Source organism: Megalobrama amblycephala, linkage group LG1, assembly GCF_018812025.1.
Source record: "Megalobrama amblycephala isolate DHTTF-2021 linkage group LG1, ASM1881202v1, whole genome shotgun sequence".
In the NCBI taxonomy this organism is placed as follows: Eukaryota; Metazoa; Chordata; class Actinopteri; order Cypriniformes; family Xenocyprididae; genus Megalobrama; species Megalobrama amblycephala.
Window position 1 is genome coordinate 10222120 of NC_063044.1, and position 25333 is coordinate 10247452.

General features: G+C 38.0%; 1 protein-coding gene across 1 annotated transcript in view; it reads left to right on the forward strand.

The window, feature by feature from the left end:
* LOC125250578 (NACHT, LRR and PYD domains-containing protein 12-like) overlaps nt 1-25333 on the forward strand; it is a 129535-nt gene that overhangs the window by 52270 nt on the left and 51932 nt on the right. The window contains 2 exon segments of the mRNA XM_048163219.1: nt 846-2631; nt 2797-2967. Of these exon segments, the coding sequence (XP_048019176.1) occupies nt 846-2631; nt 2797-2967 (1957 nt within the window).

Genomic DNA, 25333 nt, shown 5'->3' on the forward strand with positions numbered 1-25333 from the left:
TGTTTGTCACACTTGGTTTCAGATCATCAAACAAATTTAAATATTAATCAAAGATAACACAAGTAAACACAACATGCAGTTTTTAAATTAGAAAAAGTTTACGCTGTATGTCCTACACCTTCCCTATTCTATTTACAGAACAAACGCAGCACCAGTTCCATTTTTTCGGTAAGTAGAATAGGGAAGGGGTAGGACATACAGCGTAAACTTTTTGGAGAATACGAAAGTGTGGTTTAGGTGGAAGCACTTGCAAGGCGATCATTTGTTTATATAAAGCATATACATTTAATTTTTTTTTCGAAAATGACCAATCGTTTCGCTAGATTAGACCCTTATTCCTCGTCTGGTATCGTTTAAACCCCTTTGAAGCTGCACTGAAACTGTAATTTTGACCTTCAACCGTTTGGAGGCCATTGAAGTCCACTATAAGGAGAAAAATCCTGGAATGTTTTCATCAAAAACCTTAATTTCTTTTCAACTGAAGAAAGAAAGACATGGATATCTTGGATGACATGGGGGTGAGTAAATTATCAGGAAAATTTTATTTGAAAGTGAACTTATCCTTTAAAAAAGAATATATGTCTGGATGATATTTCTGATTTGAATGCTTAAGGGTATTCCCTTCCACGAGTGTAATATATTTATCAAAATGTAGTGAATTAAATGGAAGATCTGAGGCCTCTGAGCTGTGATACCTTCAACAGTAATTTAATTACAATATGTTGAATGAATTCTGATCAGATCATGCTGATGTGAAAGCTTTGTCATGTTTCTTTTTTTTTTAAATAAAATATGTTTTTGCTTTCCATCATGTTTTATTTACTTACACCAATCTTTTATAACAGAGGATTTGATTCTGAAAAAATTCTTGGGAACTCACAAAACCAACATGATGAAGAAAGCAGAACATATTTTTGAGTGCAAGAAAGAAAATGAAGCACATCTTAAGGATGTTTACACAGAACTCTTCATCACAGAGGGAGATATGAAAGATGTCAATCAGGAACATGAGATTCTGAAGATTGATGATGCTTTCAAGAACAAAAAAACACAGGACAAACCAATCAAATGCAATGATATATTTACATTATTAAGGGAAAACAATGAGGAAAAGATTGTGCTGACCAAGGGAGTCGCTGGCATCGGAAAAACTGTCTCTGTGCACAAGTTCATCCTGGACTGGGCAGAAGGAAAAGCCAATCAGGATATACACTGTGTGTTCCTGCTTCCATTCCGAGAGATTAACAGCATTAAAGACAGAGAGTTCAATCTCCATGAGTTTCTGCTGAAATTTTATCCTCAATTGAAGGACCTGGAGAAATCTAAGTTATATAAGGAATGTAAACTTGCATTTATATTTGATGGACTTGATGAGAGTCGCCTGGATTTGAATTTTAAAAGTGGAATATTGAACAATGTTGAGGAAAGATCATCTGTAGACGAGCTGTTTACAAGTCTGGCTAAAGGGAATCTGCTTCCATCAGCTCTCATCTGGGTGACCTCACGACCAGCAGCAGCCAATCAGATCCCTCCTGAGTATGTGGGATTGTTCACAGAGGTGCGAGGATTTACTGACCAACAGAAGGAGGAGTACTTCAGAAAGAGAATCACAGATGAGACTCTGGCCTCCAGAATCATCTCACACATTAAGACGTCTCGTAGTCTCTACATCATGTGTCACATTCCTGTGTTCTGCTGGATCACGGCCACAGTACTTCAGAATATTCTCATCAAGAACAATGCAGAGAACATCAGTACAACACTCACTGAAATGTACATTCACTTCCTGCTGGTACAGATGAACATGAAGAGCCAGAAATATGATGGCAAAGCAGAAAGACAACGTAAAAAGCTCTTACAGTCAAATAGAGAAATGATTCTGAAGTTAGCCAAGCTAGCATTTGAACAGCTGAAAGAAGAAAACATTGTGTTCTATGAGGAAGATCTGAAAGAATGTGGTATTGATGTGAATGTAGACACTGAGTTCACAGGAATGATTGCTGAGATCTTTAAGAAAGAAGATGGTCTTCATGAAGAAAAGGTCTTCAGCTTTGTGCATCTGAGTGTTCAAGAGTTCCTCGCTGCAGTGCATGTGTTCCTCTGTTACCTGAACAAGAACATGCAGGAGCTTCAGTTTTTCTTTGATAAGCCCAAAGAATATATCACATTGCAGAAGCTACTAAAGGAGGCTGTTGATAAAGCCATGAAGAGTGAGAGAGGACATCTTGACCTTTTCCTGCGGTTTCTGATGGGCATTTCACTGGAATCCAGTCAAAACCTGCTCCAAGGCCTGTTCACACACATTGAGGACACAACAGAGAGCATCAGGCAAACAACTAAATACATTAAACAATTACAAGATGGGTACTTTATATCAGATGAAGCTTCAGTCAACCTATTTTACTGCTTACTTGAGCTGAAAGATCATTCATTATATAAGGAAATCCAGAGATACCTTGGTTCAGATGAACATCCAGGAAGAGAACTCTCTTCTTCAATGTGCACAGTGCTGACCTACATACTGCTGATGTCAGAGAAGGTGCTGGATGAGTTCAACCCAAAGAGATTCACATCATCACAGGCAGACTACAAGAGACTCGTTCCAGCTGTGAGATGCTGCAGAAAAGCCCTGTGAGTAATTTCACTGATTGCTGTTTAATCAGTGCTTTTATTCTACATCACTAAACAAATGTCAAAATATTATATGAAATATCTTGCTGGTCTGATTATGAAGTATGCTGTTTAAGAAACACTGAACATCAAAAATTAATCTGGGTAAATGTTCTGTTTTGACAGATTTAATGACTGTGGTCTCTCTGGTCAAGACTGTGAAAGTTTGTCTTCAGCTCTACAGTCACCAGACTCTCATCTGACAGAGCTGAATCTAAGTAACAATAACCTGCAGCATTCTGTGAAGCAGCTTTCTGTTGGACTGAAGAGTTCACACTGTCGACTAAACATACTGAGGTTTGACTTCAACATTTACTGTGTTCATTGTTTTCATATGTGAATGAATATGTGTTTTCAGTGCCTCTCTTTACACAAGTACACAATTGTGTAGGACCCTTGAACCATCAGGGGGCCCCCTTGCTCTCAAAGATGATTTAATGACATCTATCTATAATGAATGCTATTAATAAAAATAAAATAAAAATTTAGTTTTTCATTTTAGCTTCCAAAAACGATGAAAAAAATGACGCTGCATTCTTTTGAACAATGCTTGGGTGCTAAAGAGGAAAAGTATCTCCCGCCGATAGTCGATTTGATGTTCCATGTATTATTAATTGGTCAGAATTTTGAGAATGCAATTGATGTGAAGGGTTGTAATGTGACAAAAGCTCACTCAAATAATGAGGAGCTAAACCACTCAGGGCTTTATAAGTAATCAGCGGGATTTTAACATTTTTACAATGTTTCATAGGGAGCCAATGCAGTGTTGACAAAACCAGGCTAATATGATCATACTGGCTCTAGTAAGCACTCTAACTGTTGCATTTTGCTCCACCAGCTGGAGTTTATTAAGCCTGCATGGCAACCACCCAGTAATATGTTATAATAATCTATACATGAGGTCATGAATGCAGGAATTGATTTTTTTACATTACACATAGAGTATATGTTATAATTTAGAAATGTTTTTTAAGATGGAAAGTTTTACAAATCTTAAAAATGTGGCCTTCATATGACAGATTGCTATAAAATAACAGGTTCTTGACTGATGATGAGGATTTAAATAAACATACATCGAGAACTAAGCAGTATTCTGGGTTCTTACACAAGGAGCTCTTTGGTCCAATAATTAAAACCTCTTTTAAAACCTGTAAAACCTCTTTTTTTCCCTAAATATAGTAGTAAGACACTTCTAATCCAATTTTTAATATCAACTATGCATTCTGTTTTGTGAATTGGCGTGTTACGTCATGTAACGAAGCGTCAACTGAGTTGCTATCCATCTTTTGCTTTTTAGAAGTAGTAGTATAACAGGTCAGGCCAGGCAGCTAATAATCATAGATAAAATACCAGGCAAACAGTCCAAAGGCAGGCAGCTAGTGATGTTATATATGACACTGAAGCTTCGATGTGTGTATCACACATGCGACACGATTTCTAGTGAAGCCCCGTATTGGGGTGTGTGTTGCGGTGCATTCCAAACTGGATATATCGACCTCCGAAGGGCACTTCGGAGTGAAAACAATCATGGCCGCCATATTGAAGGGTCATCCCAAACCGAAGTACTCAAAACTGGCTCATTCAAAGGGCCCTTCGGAATGAAGGATTTCGAAGGGAACAACTGATGGACACTGCGGGCCCCCATGATCCTTTGCACAGGAAAGTTGTTTGATGTCACAGAATAGATACAGGTTAGGAGTTCAATTTTACTTATAAATGTATATATAGTATTTTTCTACTACTGCAATATTTATACGAGTTAGATTTGGTACATTATTATGGTCAAAACGTCATTGTACTTAAACAAAATACTTTACAGCTCCCTTTATCAGTCCATTTAAATGTTTAAAATACATATATAATGGTGCGATAAACCTAAATAAATAAATAAATAAACTAATGTTAAACAAAGGGTGCGGCTTGCACAATTTACTCGTCCTTGCTTGTCTCGCTAAGATGACGCAGAAGCGCATTCCAAAAAAATAGTTTTTTTGACCCCTACACCCTTCATCCCTTCGAAGCTCTCACTCCGGAGGGTAAACCCTTTGAAGGGATTAGGGCATAGGGATGAGCCCTTCTGAATTGTACGCAGGGTTGGTTTCCCAGAGTCACGTGATCGACGACAAAAGAAACCTCACTTTCTGTCCAATCATGTCGTGCACATTTTGTTTTGTGTATCAGAATGTTCGAACCCCCAGGTCTTACTTTACGAGTAGGTTTTCACTTTTAAATACCCAGTCATACAATTAATATGAAGGATACAAATTACTTCAGGAAAATAAAATATTTGCCATATGCAATTCATATATTCTTCTTCGTAATCATATTGACATTCATCCTAGAATTAAACATCAGTTTACTGGGTAAATTAATTTATCACGGAGATAAATTCAACACGCACGCGCACTATTAGGCCGGGTTCACACCGCAAGCAGCAGCAGAGCGGAAGCAGCGCGTGAGCGTGAACTGCAGCTGCAGAGACGCGCGAGTATTCACACTGGAAGCGTTTGTACAGCATCACAGCAGCGGCTCGAAGCTGCATATAAAGTGAGCATTTCTTTACAAAGACAGCTATAAATTTGTTTTTATAATTGGTCATAGTTAAACTTGATAGTCTTGAAAGTTTGTTAACATGCAAGGTGTACAACACTCACATATAAACGTAAATTAAATAAAAATAAATAAATAAAAGCCTCGTGTCATCCATTGCTGCACACGAATGAGGTAAGCTTTGTGTTTTACATAATCTGACGCATGAACATGTTTACAAGACTGCAAACTCGGCGAAAAAGACAGCAAACTCGGGTTTGATTTGGGTATGCAAGAGCCTATATTGCTGTCTGTGTAATAACTAAAATTTATATATCATATTTTCTGGCTAGTTTAGTTTAGTTTTTTTCTATAATAGGCCTATACCATACTTTAGCCCAAACTGAATAATTAAAAACAAGTGTAAATGAGTAAATCTTCTATAAATATTTTTTAATATTGATTTTCTTTCATGACATGCTTTAATTCTTGTTAAAACACATTAAATATGCTTATTCTGTGCATTTTGAGCACTTTTGGTGTTAAATCATATTTATTTTGTCCATCAAAGGTGTACTTTCACTTTAATTGAGCGTTAGCAGCGCAGCAAAAATAGACCCAGCGCCGAAACGATCGCGGCACTGCTGCTTCTGCTCTGCTCCTGCTCCGCGCTGCCGCGCAGCCTCTGCGTGCGGTGTGAACGCTCTCATCTGTTAACATGGACGCCGAAAAAATACGCGCTGCTTCTGCTCTGCTGCCGCTTGCGGTGTGAACCCGGCCTTAGGCTTTTATTTGAGCACGTAACATGAAACTGTGTGTCTGCTTCGTCCGACGAAGCTTCATTCACAGGGTTTTGGCTGCTTTATTTTTTTACTAAACACCAGATGGCGCTGTTTTTGACACTCTCAAAGCTTTGGGAAAGCCTCAGTGCTTCATGAGGCTTCATTTGCCCATCACTACAGGCAGCAAACAGGTCAAACACTGATAAACAAACCAATGTCAATGTAACAGGGTATTATATAGGGAGTAATGCTCATAAATGTTCACCTAGGCAGAACAAGACTTGGCAATGAGGGTGACTGGGAGAGCTACTTAAATAGTCTGGGGAAATGGAGAACAGGTGTGCAGGTGATAAGTACCAGGAACAGGGCTTATGGGAAATGTAATGTGAAATGGTAAGAGTCAATATTCAGGAGTGAGACCTCTGATGGACAGAGGAGGGAACCACAGAGGTTGTACTTGTAACATGTTGGGCCTCAAAACATATAGTTGGGTATCATCATTGTAGCAGTGAAAATTACCTCCTTTTCTAAATGATATCTGTCAAAATAATTTACATAATTATTTAATAATTACATATATGTAGCGCCCCCTACCCTCTTTTACCACGCCCAAGTTCTGTTAGGTTGGAGCACCGGGTTTTGGTAATATGTCTCTCGACAAGTGTATAAATTATTACACACCTCTAATATTAATCATAGTTATAAGCTAAGCCTTAATTTTTCCGTTTCTGTAGTCAGATAGATGCTGAAAAAACACCTATGTTAAAGGACCTAATAATACAGGTAATTATAACTCAATAAACCAGGTAAGTATGGGTAAATACTACAAACTACAGTGTTTTATTATCACAGAAAGTAAATCAATAAATAAATAGTCAAGATGTCAATAAATATGTCAATAAATATATTAAATAAAATTAAATAATAAATAAATAAATAGTTCAATAAATAAACAAATAAATTAGTATCTGCAGATGACTGAACAGGAATCTATAACCATATATAGGCACGGAAATGATGACAGTCTATTTACGGCTTGCTAAAGGCGTGCCTAGACGGTAATCATAGCAACAATACACATTGGCCACATACACACTGCAGCTAAATTCGGTTGTTAATTCACCATTTAGTGCTTAATCGCATTCTGTACACACACAGTTCAGTAAAATACGGGAGTGAAAACCGCATTCTACAACTGAAATAACTCCCGAAAAATACAGGTAGTGACAAACGCATTTACAGAAATTCTATGCAGTGTGTACGGAACCGAACTGAACAACTAGTTGTTAATGACATTTTTTAACCTTCTTCGGAGATGTGTCTCTCTTCTGTATGTGTGGTCAATCACAGGGAAAGCACAAGCCTTTTCTCATTCGAGTTGCCAGATCTTGCTAGAAAAATCAGCGAACAAGAATAATCCCATAATAAACCTAAATAAATCCAAATTCTTTATGCTGAAAATAAGACCAAAATATCGCGATTCATGTCTGCTCACTTTAATAACTCAACAAACCCATTCGCTTATGAGACGAGCTTAAACAACAAGCCTAAATACGCTTATAATGAGTGATCATGGCAACACAGATAGAGCGCGCTCTGTGTGAAACAGGCTGTACAAGCATAAACAAAACACAACGCCTCCGTCGACTGTGTTAGTGTGTTTAGTTAAATTGCTGAAAATAACGAGTGTTTTGTCACTTTAATATTACTTTGGTCACGATAACGGATACCAAACACGAGAGACGCCAGAACGTCGCTATGGTTTCCAAGCTGTCAATCATCGCATTTTCGAGAGTGAGTTGTGTTCTGTACACACATGTAACGATAATTTAGGGGACTCATTCCCGCATTTAAATGCGGTTGTCACTCCCACACTCACACACATTTACAAACACCACTGTTGCAGGCCTGAGTCGTTGCTTGAGTGCGTTGTGGCCTAATAAAACACAAACTGGCCTCTTCACTCCAAAATGAGCAAAACAAACAACACTGAGTACCTCGATCCAGGTGCAGTTACCCAATCAACCACGACAAGAGGTCCGCTCTTTCTATCACTCGCTCCGTCGCCGGCCACCAAAGTCCTCCGTAACACAGTACACTATCCAGCGGTGCCAGAGGAACTCTGAATCTCGCGGGGACTCAGAACGCTATCTGGGGTTGCAACGACTCTCTTACGGTGCCAGAGGAGCTCGTAATATAAAGCCGATCCGAGCTCTATCATTAGTATGTCCTTCAACAATGTCCCGTCCCAGTGATACACTGTTACTCCCGTCTTCTCATCCGAACGTAAACAGTGTTATTCTAGTGATGCTTAGTCCATCAAAACTCGCTTAACCCTCTGGAGTCTGAGGCTGATTTGGGGCTTGGAGAAGTTTTGACATGCCCTGACATTTGTGCTTTTTTCAGTTGTTCATAAACATATAAATGACAAAAGTGTCATTACACTGTATTCAGCACAAACTAGCCTACAATAATATGTGAGGAACATGTATGTACATGTTTGTATTTTTGAAGGAATAATGTTTATGCGTGGTTATTGAAAAAACAAAAAACTTAAGTCACTGAAATAAGGCCAAAAAAAGTATATTAAATCTGTGTTCACAAGACTTTTTGGTATTGGAGGTTGTAGACTAGAGTTTTTGCTTCAGAATTATGTAAAAATTATGCTGCCTACTCCTTCATATAAAACAATATATTGATTTCGTTTTTGTAAGACACTTTTTGTCAAGAAACAGTATGCGTGGAGGCGTGAATCTGCAAGAATAATGGGCCATTTACACCTGAGAAGACAAAAGAATCACATAATAATGACCTGAAATGACTTGCATATTAATGAGGCCTTTCAGTCAGGTAGGCTGTGAAAAAAAACCTCTGTAATAATGTCTCAGCTCATCATAAACAGCAATACTGTGAAATATTATTACAATTTAAAATAATGGTATTCTATTATATTCTTTAAAATAAAATGTATTTCTGTGATGCAAAGTGTCTGAACAATTATGTTACCTCTATGGCATTTCATATAGGCTTTTAGCTTAAAAGCATGCACATTTGGAGAAATATTGATGGATTCTTATATATTTATGTCAATTTTCTATACTGAGAAGTAATATTTATTGTCATCACTATGAGTGCTGGATACTGTTTTTTCAATTCATACTTGCAGCCGGAGGGCGCTCTGTAACCTTTAGTCCACAAATTATTCTAAAGAAGAAGAGGACATTTCAGGAATGGTATTTTCAATTCATACTTGCAGCCGGAGGGCGCTCTCTGTACACCTTTAGGCCACAAATTCATATAAAGAAGAAAAGGAACTAGGAACTAACGGCATGTCTTCTAGAGATCGCTAACCATTGCTTTAAAATCCAAATAAACACTTTTCAAGACAATAAATACACGATTGAGACGTAATATGAATGCATGTATTGCCTCTGAATTTGCGTCTGAATAGCGCTGGCTCCGTGGGCATGGCCACATTAGCGGATAATGAGCTGAATCACAGACTTCTGACATGGCTCTCTTTTCATACAGATTACATAAATACAGAATGTTTGTTTTCGATTTGACTTGCACGATTTAAAACCTGACATTTCAACGTTTCTTCAGACGTAATTGTCATTTTTTTTGTCATTAGTATTCATAAGTTACAGTTCATTTTCTGAGAACTATCAGATTGGACTTCGTTCAGAGGGAGACGAGAGATCACGCATCATGTTAGTTTTCTTTATTTTACAAAAAGCACAACATTGTGTTTTTACTCTGAGTGTACACAAATAAAAGAAGACATTCTATAGTTTCAATTGATATATTACTTATGTCTCTATGACAAGAAATGACGGAGTATTTTAAGTCTGTTTTGCTGCAATGTGAAAAAATCCTGCAAAACGCGCCAGCGCGTTTTCAGACCTCAGGGAGTTAAAATACTCAAATTAGATAACAAACTATAAATAAAACTTTTACAGAGTATATTCTTGCCGAAATAACTCCGACTTTACGAACAAAATCATCTTCAAACTGAAATCACACAGAGAAAACCAAACTTGCGTCTCACTCCATTCAATCATTTAAAGGTGCTCTAAGTGATGTCACACGTTTTTAGGCCAAAACATTTTTTGTCACATACAGCAAACATCTCCTCACTATCCACTAGCTTCCTGTCCCCTGAACACACTGTAAAAAAAAAAACAGTCTCTGTAGTCGCCACAAGCTCCAAAAATGGCAACAAAAACAAACTGGTGTAGCCTGGACCACAAAACATAATAAACATGCTCCAGCCAATAACCGACAAGAATGATTTTAAATGTGCGTTCATGACTGTTTCAGGAAGCACGGAGGGGAGGGGGAGGAGGAGGAGGAGGAGGAGGGAGGGTCTAGCTAGCCTCTGTTTTGTTTGACAACACTTCGAACGTCAACAGGAAGTTACTCCGCCCAGGATCACTTAGAGCACCTTTAACAGTTCTCTCCACTGAATCATAATCCACCAATCAAAATACACCTGCTAGTAAAAAGGGGTGGGATCATAACTTTTACAAGCTAATCGAAACGAATGACTTGCTTAACTAAATTTGCATACAGAGATTATAAATACTGGTTAACACTTTTAAAAGTAAACAAAGTAACGAACTCAACTTTGAATGTGTACATTTAAAAATCACAAGGATTAAACCCAGGGTTACATATAAATTATTCATATAAACAGGTTAGTCCAAGTATTAAACCAACATAAAATTTCTTTATATATTTAAATAATATTTGAAATAAATAAATAAATAAATTAAACAATCTCTTGTGCACGAGTATCTAAATATGGCTCCTATATAAACTGTTTCTCTGAAAATAATAAGGTGGAGAACTGGCCAATGTAATGGAGAGGATCTCTGAGCGGCAAAATTCCTCTATGGGGGCTTTATGATCGAGTGTGATTTAAAATGGCTGAGTTGTTGAAAAGGAACTATTAAAGATTCTTGTAATACTGGTGTTTTACAAACATATTGTATACACAAGCATTTACATCTTCTCGATACGAAAGCATAGACACTAAACATGGCATAATTGAAGTTACCTTAAATGTATCATAAAACATGTAAATACACTGTAAGTGCAATACAACAACAGTAATAATGGATACCATTTCCTGGGGATGTGCATGTTCATTTATAGAACCGTCTGTCTATAAATTAATGCAGGAAAGTCTGTGTTCTGTGGGAAAAATGCAGGAAAGATGCAGGTTTTCTGTGTCTCTTTATGTGGCAACCACATATCTCTGCTCTTCCATGTGGCAACCACTTTCTTTAGCGCAATAAAACTTGTAACTGAGATCTTCTCGGGGGATGGGGGAAAGACCCCAGAGTGAGCTTTAAACAATTACTGGTTAACTATAACAAATAATTGTGTCTGATTTGTCTGATTTGTCTTAAACTTGCTTTACAATACCTGCAGAACTTCTGATGATTCAGCTGTGCAGCTCCAGACATTAATACTGGCTTGTCTAATGCTTTGAACATGGGCTGGCCTATGTAAAAGTTGGGGGCGTACATATTAATGATCCCGAATGTTGCGTCACAGTTGGTGTTATGTTGAGATTCACCTGTTGTTCAGTGGTCTTTTGCACAAATCAAATTTACATAAGAAGGAGGAAACAATGGTTTTTGAGACTCACTGTATGTCATTTCCATGTACAGAACTCTAATTATTTAACTATACCGAGGTAAATTCAATTTTCAATTCTAGAGCACCTTTAATTTCTCCATCACCTTTGGAACACAAGGCAAGACTGAGATTGGATGATATGAATTTGGATCCGTTTTATCACCACCCTTATAGACGGGATACAATGGCTATTTTCCCAATTTTAGGTATTTCCACTGTGACTATAGATAGATTAAAAATATATGTTAAGGGTTCAGATATAATTGATGCACCCACTTTAAAAAAGATAGTTTACTGGGTAAATTAATTTATCACGGAGATAAATTCAACACGCACGCGCACTATTAGGCCGGGTTCACACCGCAAGCAGCAGCAGAGCGGAAGCAGCGCGTGAGCGTGAACTGCAGCTGCAGAGACGCGCGAGTATTCACACTGGAAGCGTTTGTACAGCATCACAGCAGCGGCTCGAAGCTGCATATAAAGTGAGCATTTCTTTACAAAGACAGCTATAAATTTGTTTTTATAATTGGTCATAGTTAAACTTGATAGTCTTGAAAGTTTGTTAACATGCAAGGTGTACAACACTCACATATAAACGTAAATTAAATAAAAATAAATAAATAAAAGCCTCGTGTCATCCATTGCTGCACACGAATGAGGTAAGCTTTGTGTTTTACATAATCTGACGCATGAACATGTTTACAAGACTGCAAACTCGGCGAAAAAGACAGCAAACTCGGGTTTGATTTGGGTATGCAAGAGCCTATATTGCTGTCTGTGTAATAACTAAAATTTATATATCATATTTTCTGGCTAGTTTAGTTTAGTTTTTTTCTATAATAGGCCTATACCATACTTTAGCCCAAACTGAATAATTAAAAACAAGTGTAAATGAGTAAATCTTCTATAAATATTTTTTAATATTGATTTTCTTTCATGACATGCTTTAATTCTTGTTAAAACACATAAATATGCTTATTCTGTGCATTTTGAGCACTTTTGGTGTTAAATCATATTTATTTTGTCCATCAAAGGTGTACTTTCACTTTAATTGAGCGTTAGCAGCGCAGCAAAAATAGACCCAGCGCCGAAACGATCGCGGCACTGCTGCTTCTGCTCTGCTCCTGCTCCGCGCTGCCGCGCAGCCTCTGCGTGCGGTGTGAACGCTCTCATCTGTTAACATGGACGCCGAAAAAATACGCGCTGCTTCTGCTCTGCTGCCGCTTGCGGTGTGAACCCGGCCTTAGGCTTTTATTTGAGCACGTAACATGAAACTGTGTGTCTGCTTCGTCCGACGAAGCTTCATTCACAGGGTTTTGGCTGCTTTATTTTTTTACTAAACACCAGATGGCGCTGTTTTTGACACTCTCAAAGCTTTGGGAAAGCCTCAGTGCTTCATGAGGCTTCATTTGCCCATCACTACAGGCAGCAAACAGGTCAAACACTGATAAACAAACCAATGTCAATGTAACAGGGTATTATATAGGGAGTAATGCTCATAAATGTTCACCTAGGCAGAACAAGACTTGGCAATGAGGGTGACTGGGAGAGCTACTTAAATAGTCTGGGGAAATGGAGAACAGGTGTGCAGGTGATAAGTACCAGGAACAGGGCTTATGGGAAATGTAATGTGAAATGGTAAGAGTCAATATTCAGGAGTGAGACCTCTGATGGACAGAGGAGGGAACCACAGAGGTTGTACTTGTAACATGTTGGGCCTCAAAACATATAGTTGGGTATCATCATTGTAGCAGTGAAAATTACTTTTCTAAATGATATCTGTCACAAAAATTTACATATATGTAGCGCCCCCTACCCTCTTTTACCACGCCCAAGTTCTGTTAGGTTGGAGCACCGGGTTTTGGTAATATGTCTCTCGACAAGTGTATAAATTATTACACACCTCTAATATTAATCATAGTTATAAGCTAAGCCTTAATTTTTCCGTTTCTGTAGTCAGATAGATGCTGAAAAAACACCTATGTTAAAGGACCTAATAATACAGGTAATTATAACTCAATAAACCAGGTAAGTATGGGTAAATACTACAAACTACAGTGTTTTATTATCACAGAAAGTAAATCAATAAATAAATAGTCAAGATGTCAATAAATATGTCAATAAATATATTAAATAAAATTAAATAATAAATAAATAAATAGTTCAATAAATAAACAAATAAATTAGTATCTGCAGATGACTGAACAGGAATCTATAACCATATATAGGCACGGAAATGATGACAGTCTATTTACGGCTTGCTAAAGGCGTGCCTAGACGGTAATCATAGCAACAATACACATTGGCCACATACACACTGCAGCTAAATTCGGTTGTTAATTCACCATTTAGTGCTTAATCGCATTCTGTACACACACAGTTCAGTAAAATACGGGAGTGAAAACCGCATTCTACAACTGAAATAACTCCCGAAAAATACAGGTAGTGACAAACGCATTTACAGAAATTCTATGCAGTGTGTACGGAACCGAACTGAACAACTAGTTGTTAATGACATTTTTTAACCTTCTTCGGAGATGTGTCTCTCTTCTGTATGTGTGGTCAATCACAGGGAAAGCACAAGCCTTTTCTCATTCGAGTTGCCAGATCTTGCTAGAAAAATCAGCGAACAAGAATAATCCCATAATAAACCTAAATAAATCCAAATTCTTTATGCTGAAAATAAGACCAAAATATCGCGATTCATGTCTGCTCACTTTAATAACTCAACAAACCCATTCGCTTATGAGACGAGCTTAAACAACAAGCCTAAATACGCTTATAATGAGTGATCATGGCAACACAGATAGAGCGCGCTCTGTGTGAAACAGGCTGTACAAGCATAAACAAAACACAACGCCTCCGTCGACTGTGTTAGTGTGTTTAGTTAAATTGCTGAAAATAACGAGTGTTTTGTCACTTTAATATTACTTTGGTCACGATAACGGATACCAAACACGAGAGACGCCAGAACGTCGCTATGGTTTCCAAGCTGTCAATCATCGCATTTTCGAGAGTGAGTTGTGTTCTGTACTCACATGTAACGATAATTTAGGGGACTCATTCCCGCATTTAAATGCAGTTGTCACTCCCACACTCACACACATTTACAAACACCACTGTTGCAGGCCTGAGTCGTTGCTTGAGTGCATTGTGGCCTAATAAAACACAAACTGGCCTCTTCACTCCAAAATGAGCAACACAAACAACACTGAGTACCTCGATCCAGGTGCAGTTACCCAATCAACCACGACAAGAGGTCCGCTCTTTCTATCACTCGCTCCATCGCCGGCCACCAAAGTCCTCCGTAACACAGTACACTATCCAGCGGTGCCAGAGGAACTCTGAATCTCGCGGGGACTCAGAACGCTATCTGGGGTTGCAACAACTCTCTTTCGGTGCCAGAGGAGCTCGTAATATAAAGCCGATCCGAGCTCTATCATTAGTATGTCCTTCAACAATGTCCCGTCCCAGTGATACACTGTTACTCCCGTCTTCTCATCCGAACATAAACACTGTTATTCTAGTGATGCTTAGTCCATCAAAACTCGCTTAACCCTCTGGAGTCTGAGGCTGATTTGGGGCTTGGAGAAGTTTTGACATGCCCTGACATTTGTGCTTTTTTCAGTTGTTCATAAACATAAAATGACAAAAGTGTCATTACACTGTATTCAGCACAAACTAGCCTACAATAATATGTGAGGAACATGTATGTACATGTTTGTATTTTTGAAGGAATAATGTTTATGCGTGGTTATTGAAAAAACAAAAAACTTAAGTCACTGAAATAAGGCCAAAAAAGTATATTAAATCTGTGTTCACAAGACTTTTTGGTATTGGAGGTTGTAGACTAGAGTTTTTGCTTCAGAATTATGTAAAAATTATGCTGCCTACTCCTTCATATAAAACAATATATTGATTTCGTTTTTGTAAGACACTTTTTGTCAAGAAACAGTATCGTGGAGGCGTGAATCTGAAATAATGGGCCATTTACACCTGAGAAGACAAAAGAATCCATAATAATGACTGAAATGACTTGCATATTAATGAGGCCTTTCAGTCAGGTAGGCTGTGAAAAAAAACCTCTGTATAATGTCTCAGCTCATCATAAACAGCAATACTGTGAAATATTATTACAATTTAAAATAATGGTATTCTATTATATTCTTTAAAATAAAATGTATTTCTGTGATGCAAAGTGTCTGAACAATTATGTTACCTCTATGGCATTTCATATAGGCTTTTAGCTTAAAAGCATGCACATTTGGAGAAATATTGATGGATTCTTATATATTTATGTCAATTTTCTATACTGAGAAGTAATATTTATTGTCATCACTATGAGTGCTGGATACTGTTTTTTCAATTCATACTTGCAGCCGGAGGGCGCTCTGTCACCTTTAGTCCACAAATTATTCTAAAGAAGAAGAGGACATTTCAGGAATGGTATTTTCAATTCATACTTGCAGCCGGAGGGCGCTCTCTGTACACCTTTAGGCCACAAATTCATATAAAGAAGAAAAGGAACAGGAACTAACGCATGTCTTCTAGAGATCGCTAACCATGCTTTAAAATCCAAATAAACACTTTTCAAGACAATAAATACACGATTGAGACGATGAATGCATGTATTGCCTCTGAATTTGCGTCTGAATAGCGCTGGCTCCGTGGGCATGGCCACATTAGCGGATAATGAGCTGAATCACAACTTCTGACATGGCTCTCTTTTCATACAGATTACATAAATACAGAATGTTTGTTTTCGATTTGACTTGCACGATTTAAAACCTGACATTTCAACGTTTCTTCAGACGTAATTGTCATTTTTTTTGTCATTAGTATTCATAAGTTACAGTTCATTTTCTGAGAACTATCAGATTGGACTTCGTTCAGAGGGAGACGAGAGATCACGCATCATGTTAGTTTTCTTTATTTTACAAAAAGCACAACATTGTGTTTTTACTCTGAGTGTACACAAATAAAAGAAGACATTCTATAGTTTCAATTGATATATTACTTATGTCTCTATGACAAGAAATGACGGAGTATTTTAAGTCTGTTTTGCTGCAATGTGAAAAAATCCTGCAAAACGCGCCAGCGCGTTTTCAGACCTCAGGGAGTTAAAATACTCAAATTAGATAACAAACTATAAATAAAACTTTTACAGAGTATATTCTTGCCGAAATAACTCCGACTTTACGAACAAAATCATCTTCAAACTGAAATCACACGGAGAAAACCAAACTTGCGTCTCACTCCATTCAATCATTTAAAGGTGCTCTAAGTGATGTCACACGTTTTTAGGCCAAAACATTTTTTGTCACATACAGCAAACATCTCCTCACTATCCACTAGCTTCCTGTCCCCTGAACACACTGTAAAAAAACGCGGTCTCTGTAGTCGCCACAAGCTCCAAAAATGGCAACAACAAAAAACTGGTGTAGCCTGGACCACAAAACATAATAAACATGCTCCAGCCAATAACCGACAAGAATGATTTTAAATGCGCGTTCATGACTGTTTCAGGAAGCACGGAGGGGGAGGAGGAGGAGGAGGAGGAGGGAGGGTCTAGCTAGCCTCTGTTTTGTTTGACAACACTTCGAACGTCAACAGGAAGTTACTCCGCCCAGGATCGCTTAGAGCACCTTTAACAGTTCTCTCCACTGAATCATAATCCACCCATCAAAATACACCTGCTAGTAAAAAGGGGTGGGATCATAACTTTTACAAGCTAATCGAAACGAATGACTTGCTTAACTAAATTTGCATACACAGATTATAAATACCGGTTAACACTTTTAAAAGTAAACAAAGTAACGAACTCAACTTTGAATGTGTACATTTAAAAATCACAAGGATTAAACCCAGGGTTACATATAAATTATTCATATAAACAGGTTAGTCCAAGTATTAAACCAACATAAAATTTCTTTATATATTTAAATAATATTTGAAAAATAAATAAATAAATTAAACAATCTCTTGTGCACGAGTATCTAAATATGGCTCCTATATAAACTGTTTCTCTGAAAATAATAAGGTGGAGAACTGGCCAATGTAATGGAGAGGATCTCTGAGCGGCAAAATTCCTCTATGGGGGCTTTATGATCGAGTGTGATTTAAAATGGCTGAGTTGTTGAAAAGGAACTATTAAAGATTCTTGTAATACTGATGTGTTACAAACATATTGTATACACAAGCATTTACATCTTCTCGATACGAAAGCATAGACACTAAACATGGCATAATTGAAGTTACCTTAAATGTATCATAAAACATGTAAATACACTGTAAGTGCAATACAACAACAGTAATAATGGATACCATTTCCTGGGGATGTGCATGTTCATTTATAGAACCGTCTGTCTATAAATTAATGCAGGAAAGTCTGTGTTCTGTGGGAAAAATGCAGGAAAGATGCAGGTTTTCTGTGTCTCTTTATGTGGCAACCACATATCTCTGCTCTTCCATGTGGCAACCACTTTCTTTAGCGCAATAAAACTTGTAACTGAGATCTTCTCAGGGGATGGGGGAAAGACCCCAGAGTGAGCTTTAAACAATTACTGGTTAACTATAACAAATAATTGTGTCTGATTTGTCTGATTTGTCTTAAACTTGCTTTACAATACCTGCAGAACTTCTGATGATTCAGCTGTGCAGCTCCAGACATTAATACTGGCTTGTCTAATGCTTTGAACATGGGCTGGCCTATGTAAAAGTTGGGGGCGTACATATTAATGATCCCGAATGTTGCGTCACAGTTGGTGTTATGTTGAGATTCACCTGTTGTTCAGTGGTCTTTTGCACAAATCAAATTTACATAAGAAGGAGGAAACAATGGTTTTTGAGACTCACTGTATGTCATTTCCATGTACAGAACTCTAATTATTTAACTATACCGAGGTAAATTCAATTTTCAATTCTAGAGCACCTTTAATTTCTCCATCACCTTTGGAACACAAGGCAAGACTGAGATTGGATGATATGAATTTGGATCCGTTTTATCACCACCCTTATAGACGGGATACAATGGCTATTTTCCCAATTTTAGGTATTTCCACTGTGACTATAGATAGATTAAAAATATATGTTAAGGGTTCAGATATAATTGATGCACCCACTTTAAAAAAGAAGGGATCTAAGGCATCTAGACCAGCAGGTTTTTTGGGGTTAAGTTGACATAATTCATACCAGACCTATGACTTATTAACTGTTTGTAAGGAAAAACTAAAAGGTGATGAAGTTTGAATGGTTTTTGGATGTCTCTTATTTATATATATATATATATATATATATATATATATATATATATATATATATATATATATATATATATATATATATATATATACAGGTCCTTCTAAAAAAATTAGCATATTGTGATAAAAGTTCATTATTTTCCATAATGTAATGATAAAAATGAAACTTTCATATATTTTAGATTCATTGCGCACCAACTGAAATATTTCAGGTCTTTTATTGTTTTAATACTGATGATTTTGGCATACAGCTCATGAAAACCCAAAATTCCTTCTCAAAAAATTAGCATATCATGAAAATGTTCTCTAAACGAGCTATTAACCTAATCATCTGAATCAACTAATTAACTCTAAACACCTGCAAAAGATTCCTGAGGCTTTTAAAAACTCCCAGCCTGGTTCATTACTCAAAACCGCAATCATGGGTAAGACTGCCGACCTGACTGCTGTCCAGAAGGCCATCATTGACACCCTCAAGCGAGAGGGTAAGACACAGAAAGAAATTTCTGAACGAATAGGCTGTTCCCAGAGTGCTGTATCAAGGCACCTCAGTGGGAAGTCTGTGGGAAGGAAAAAGTGTGGCAAAAAACGCTGCACAACGAGAAGAGGTGACCGGACCCTGAGGAAGATTGTGGAGAAGGACCGATTCCAGACCTTGGGGGACCTGCGGAAGCAGTGGACTGAGTCTGGAGTAGAAACATCCAGAGCCACCGTGCACAGGCGTGTGCAGGAAATGGGCTACAGGTGCCGCATTCCCCAGTTCAAGCCACTTTTGAACCAGAAACAGCGGCAGAAGCGCCTGACCTGGGCTACAGAGAAGCAGCACTGGACTGTTGCTCAGTTTTGCATGTCATTCGGAAATCAAGGTGCCAGAGTCTGGAGGAAGACTGGGGAGAAGGAAATGCCAAAATGCCTGAAGTCCAGTGTCAAGTACCCACAGTCAGTGATGGTCTGGGGTGCCATGTCAGCTGCTGGTGTTGGTCCACTGTGTTTTATCAAGGGCAGGGTCAATGCAGCTAGCTATCAGGAGATTTTGGAGCACTTCATGCTTCCATCTGCTGAAAAGCTTTATGGAGATGAAGATTTCGTTTTTCAGCACGACCTGGCACCTGCTCACAGTGCCAAAACCACTGGTAAATGGTTTACTGACCATGGTATTACTGTGCTCAATTGGCCTGCCAACTCTCCTGACCTGAACCCCATAGAGAATCTGTGGGATATTGTGAAGAGAAAGTTGAGAGACGCAAGACCCAACACTCTGGATGAGCTTAAGGCCGCTATCGAAGCATCCTGGGCCTCCATAACGCCTCAGCAGTGCCACAGGCTGATTGCCTCCATGCCACGCCACATTGAAGCAGTCATTTCTGCAAAAGGATTCCCGACCAAGTATTGAGTGCATAACTGAACATAATTATTTGAAGGTTGACTTTTTTTGTATTAAAAACACTTTTCTTTTATTGGTCGGATGAAATATGCTAATTTTTTGAGATTTGGAATTTTGGGTTTTCATGAGCTGTATGCCAAAATCATCAGTATTAAAACAATAAAAGACCTGAAATATTTCAGTTAGTGTGCAATGAATCTAACATATATGAAAGTTTAATTTTTATCATTACATTATGGAAAATAATGAACTTTTATCACAATATGCTAATTTTTTGAGAAGGACCTGTGTGTGTGTATATATATATATATATATATATATATATATATATATATATATATATATATATATATATACTGTCTACAAGCTTGATTCTCAAATAATTTACTTGCTTTAATAAAATGCGTATTTAAAAGATCTGCTATTTTCGCGTTGTCTGCAAAAAAATAGATTCTTTTTTAAATGAAACAGGACCCTGCAGTAATAGATGTTTATTTTTTAGTTCTTTTACTATATTCCAGAAAATTCTTGAGTTAGAGGAACAATTGGAGAATTGCTTTTTATAATATTTGGATTTTGCTTTTCTAACGGCTTGAGTACACATATTCCGAAGTTGCCTAAAAGAAATCCAAACAGTCTGATTTTGAAGATTTTGAACGTCGTGCTTTATGCCAAAGTACAGTGGGTACAGAAAGTATTCAGACCCCCTTAAATTTTCACTCTTTGTTATATTGCAGCCATTTGCTAAAATCATTTAAAGCAGAACTAAGTAACTTTTTTTACCTTCATAAATAGTTTTCTAAGTCCTTACGATGGTTAATTGACTTGTAGTGGTGTGTTTGAGGCGAGCACTAACCCCCTCTGGCACGTCTACGCCAGAATACAGCACTTGCAACTTGAGCTGCACCGACCCGAAACAATCTCGCCTCATGTTCACGTTCACGCGAGAGTGACAAAATGCTTTACGGCAATTCAAAAACAATGTATATTATGACTTTATAAGACAATTTCGAAAATTACCCACCTCCATCGTAGGGGGAGCTTCGCAAATCTTACTGAGTTCTGCTTTAAGTTCTTTTTTTTCCTCATTAATGTACACACCATATTGACAGAAAAACACAGAATTGTTGACATTTTCGCAGATTTATTAAAAAAGAAAAACTGAAATATCACATGGTCCTAAGTATTCAGACCCTTTGCTCAGTATTTAGTAGAAGCACCCTTTTGATCTAATACAGCCATGAGTCTTTTTGGGAAAGATGCAACAAGTTTTTCACACCTGGATTTGGGGATCCTCTGCCATTCCTTCTTGCAGATCCTCTCGAGTTCTGTCAGGTTGGATGGTAAACGTTGATGGACAGCCATTTTTAGGTCTCTCCAGAGATGCTCAATTGGGTTTAAATCAGGGCTCTGGCTGGGCCATTCAAGAACAGTCACGGAGTTGTTGTGAAGCAACTCCTTCGTTATTTTAGCTGTGTGCTTAGGGTCATTGTCTTGTTGGAAGGTAAACCTTCGGCCCAGTCTGAGGTCCTGAGCACTCTGGAGAAGGTTTTCGTCCAGGATATCCCTGTACTTGGCCGCATTCATCTTTCCCTCGATTGCAACCAGTCGTCCTGTCCCTGCAGCTGAAAAACACCCCCACAGCATGATGCTGCCACCAACATGCTTCACTGTTGGGACTGTATTGGACAGGTGATGAGCAGTGCCTGGTTTTCTCCACACATACCGCTTAGAATTAAAGCCAAAAAGTTCTATCTTGGTTTTTTTAGCAAACTCCATGCAGGCTTTCATGTGTCTTGCACTGAGGAAAGGCTTCCGTCGGGCCACACTGCCATTAAGCCCCAACTGGTGGAGGGCTGCAGTGATGGTTGACTTTCTACAACTTTCTCCCATCTCCCGACTGCATCTCTGGAGCTCAGCCACAGTGATCTTTGGGTTCTTCTTTACCTCTCTCACCAAGGCTCTTCTCCCCCGATAGCTCAGTTTGGCGACGCCCAGCTCTAGGAAGGGTTCTGGTCATCCCAAACGTCTTCCATTTAAGGATTATGGAGGCCACTGTGCTCTTAGGAACCTTAAGTGCAGCAGAAATTTTTTTGTAACATTGACCAGATTTGTGCCTTGCCACAATTCTGTCTCTGAGTTCTTCAGGCAGTTCCTTTGACCTCATGATTCTCCTTTGCTCTGACATGCACTGTGAGCTGTAGGGTCTTATATAGACAGGTGTGTGGCTTTCCTAATCAAGTCCAATCAGTATAATCAAACACAGCTGGACTCAAATGAAGGTGTAGAACCATCTCAAGGATGATCAGAAGAAATGGACAGCACCTGAGTTAAATATATGAGTGTCACAGCAAAGGGTCTGAATACTTAGGACCATGTGATATTTCAGTTTTTCTTTTTTAACAATTCTGCAAAAATGTCAACAATTCTGTGTTTTTCTGTCAATATGGGGTGCTGTGTGTACATTAATGAGGAAAAAAATGAACTTAAATGATTTTAGCAAATGGCTGCAATATAACAAAGAGTGAAAAATTTAAGGGGGTCTGAATATTTTCCGTACCCACTGTATGTTTTTTTTTTGTTTTGTTTTATGTAATAATGTGACTAAGCTCCAGTTTATTCATGGGCAACTGCGTTTTTTTATGTCGAATTGTTTTTAGGGGGCATGTTTATTAATAATCATACTAAAAGATTGGTAAAAAAATAAGAACATGCTTCTTCGACAGTTGGAATTAAACTGACTTGACTTTGTGCAAGTCCGCAGCAGCTAAATCGTGTAGAAAAGCTTGCTCATTAAAATTTTTAAAAGTACGTTTCAAACAAATTACACTAGATTGTTTAAGCATGCATTTTTTTCTGGATACATGCTATAAAGCAATGGTCACTAATATCATTACAAAAAACATCAGACTGATATCGATCTGGAGTATTTGTTTTAAAGAATCAAACTGGAGCAGAACATAACCAGGAGGATTTAGCATATTACAATTTAAATCACCCATTAATATAAATTCTGAATCTGTATAAGAGCTAAGAATTGATCCAAGAGTTGTTAAAACACAAGGAGCTGATGGGGGATGATAGTTTTATATTTATAATCAAAAGTTAAAATTGCTTCGGAATCGATTTTAATTTTTGTACATTGGAGATACTCTTTTACAAAAATAGCAACCCCTCCACCTTTAGATGACCTGTCATGATGGAAAATATTATATCCAGTCATACTGATTGATGAATCATCAATGGTCTTTTTCAACCATGTTTCTGTAATAACTAATACATCTGGATTTACGCTTTCTACCCATAGTTTGAGCTGATCTAGTTTTGATATAAGACTCCTTGTGTTTATGTTTAGAAAGCCGAGATTCTTACGAGAACAAAATTTATCAAAATTCAAGTCTGAATCCAATGTGGATATATTAGTTGAAGAAGATAGGGGTCCACATGAACATTTCAATAGTAATATAATCAAAGTACCACAACGTGAAGTTATATTTTTCATAGATATTTACTACTCTATTTTAAGTAGAATTCCTTGAAGGCAAAATGATTATATTTGTCAACATTTGCATTAAGTAACAGGAGTGATCAAAGTCATTTGCATGATATTATATAGGACCCGACTGTCAGGGTTCTGTCACATCTGTCTAGTTTATTTCTTGGTTTTGTGACAGAGCTCTGACACTCCCGTTTTTGTCCTGTCTTTGTGTGAGCGTACGGTCTCGAGTGTTCTCGGGCCGTGCGCTCTCTTGTCTGCGTGCCTTGTTTCACGTTGGGAGCATGGCATTCGGATCCTGGCACTCATGTCTAGTTTGGTTTCGGTTTTGTGTCGGGATTCGGACACTCGCGCTCCCTGTCCTGTCTTTATTGTTACTCTTGTTTCATGTTTTTTGAAGCGCCTGGTCGGTTCTTATTGGCCAGGCGCTCTTGTATTGTCATGTTTTGTGTAGCACGCGGTTTGTTTCCACCTGCCGCGTGCTTTCATGTTGTGTTTTTGTCTTGTGATGTGTAGCACGCCGTTCTGTGTTTCACGAGCTGCGTGCTCTCGTGTCGTCTTGTTTTGTGTGAACACATGGCTTATGGGTTCTCATAGTTGCGTGTTCATGTATCATTTTGTGTAAGCACATGGCTTGTGATTTGTCTTCATTGGCCATGTGCTTGTGTTTTTGTTATGTTTGGTGTGAGCACATGGCTTGTCGTGTTTCTTTGTGCTATGTGCTCTCAACCTGCACTATTGAGTCCTCACTTCATCCTTCCCTCACCATACCTGACACCGACGAGGTAGAGAATATAAACTTAGGTTCCTTGAATGAGTTTCAGTGCAAGAAAATGATCTGCTGTCATATACATTCAGTGTGTTGATACTCTTAAAGGTATGTGGAAAGCAACACATTTCAGAAGACACCAGATAAGGACCGAATAATGCCAATGAAATTAAACAAATTAAAAGGCATTGCATTTTATCTGATGTGCTATGCAAGCTAGTCATAGTAAATTAATAGTGAAATAGGCCTATGTATATAAATATTAATCGTAAGAATTTATTTAATATTAGTATTATCAGAAAATTAATTAATGTGCATTACCAGATATTCCGGACGAGCTCAGCCAAATACTCTAATGACTTCTGCTTCGCTACTGTTTGGACGCTCTTGCTTACAGCTCTGCGCTTTGCTTTATTGCTTTTATATTTATCTCTTAATTTTACCTACAGCAAATCAGCACAGTGCTCAAACGACAAATCTTGGCACCAACAAACATTTTAACTGGAAGAATTGCTACAAAAAGGGGAATTTTTATCCAACCAGCCTACCACTGACGCAGCCATCAGCTTACATTCCGGAGAAGGGAAAACAGAGCTGCCTACATCCAAAAGGATTAGAAATAATATGCCGCCTCTGGTTGAAGAATATACCTGCTGAACAAACAGACACAGACTTCTACAAAGGATTGCAGTTCTTTAAACAAAGTTACTTGCGGGACTAGCAAACCAGGAACACACAACAGAGCTTCGTCATGGATGTCCTGTAATATTATAAATAATCTCAGCACACAGTCGG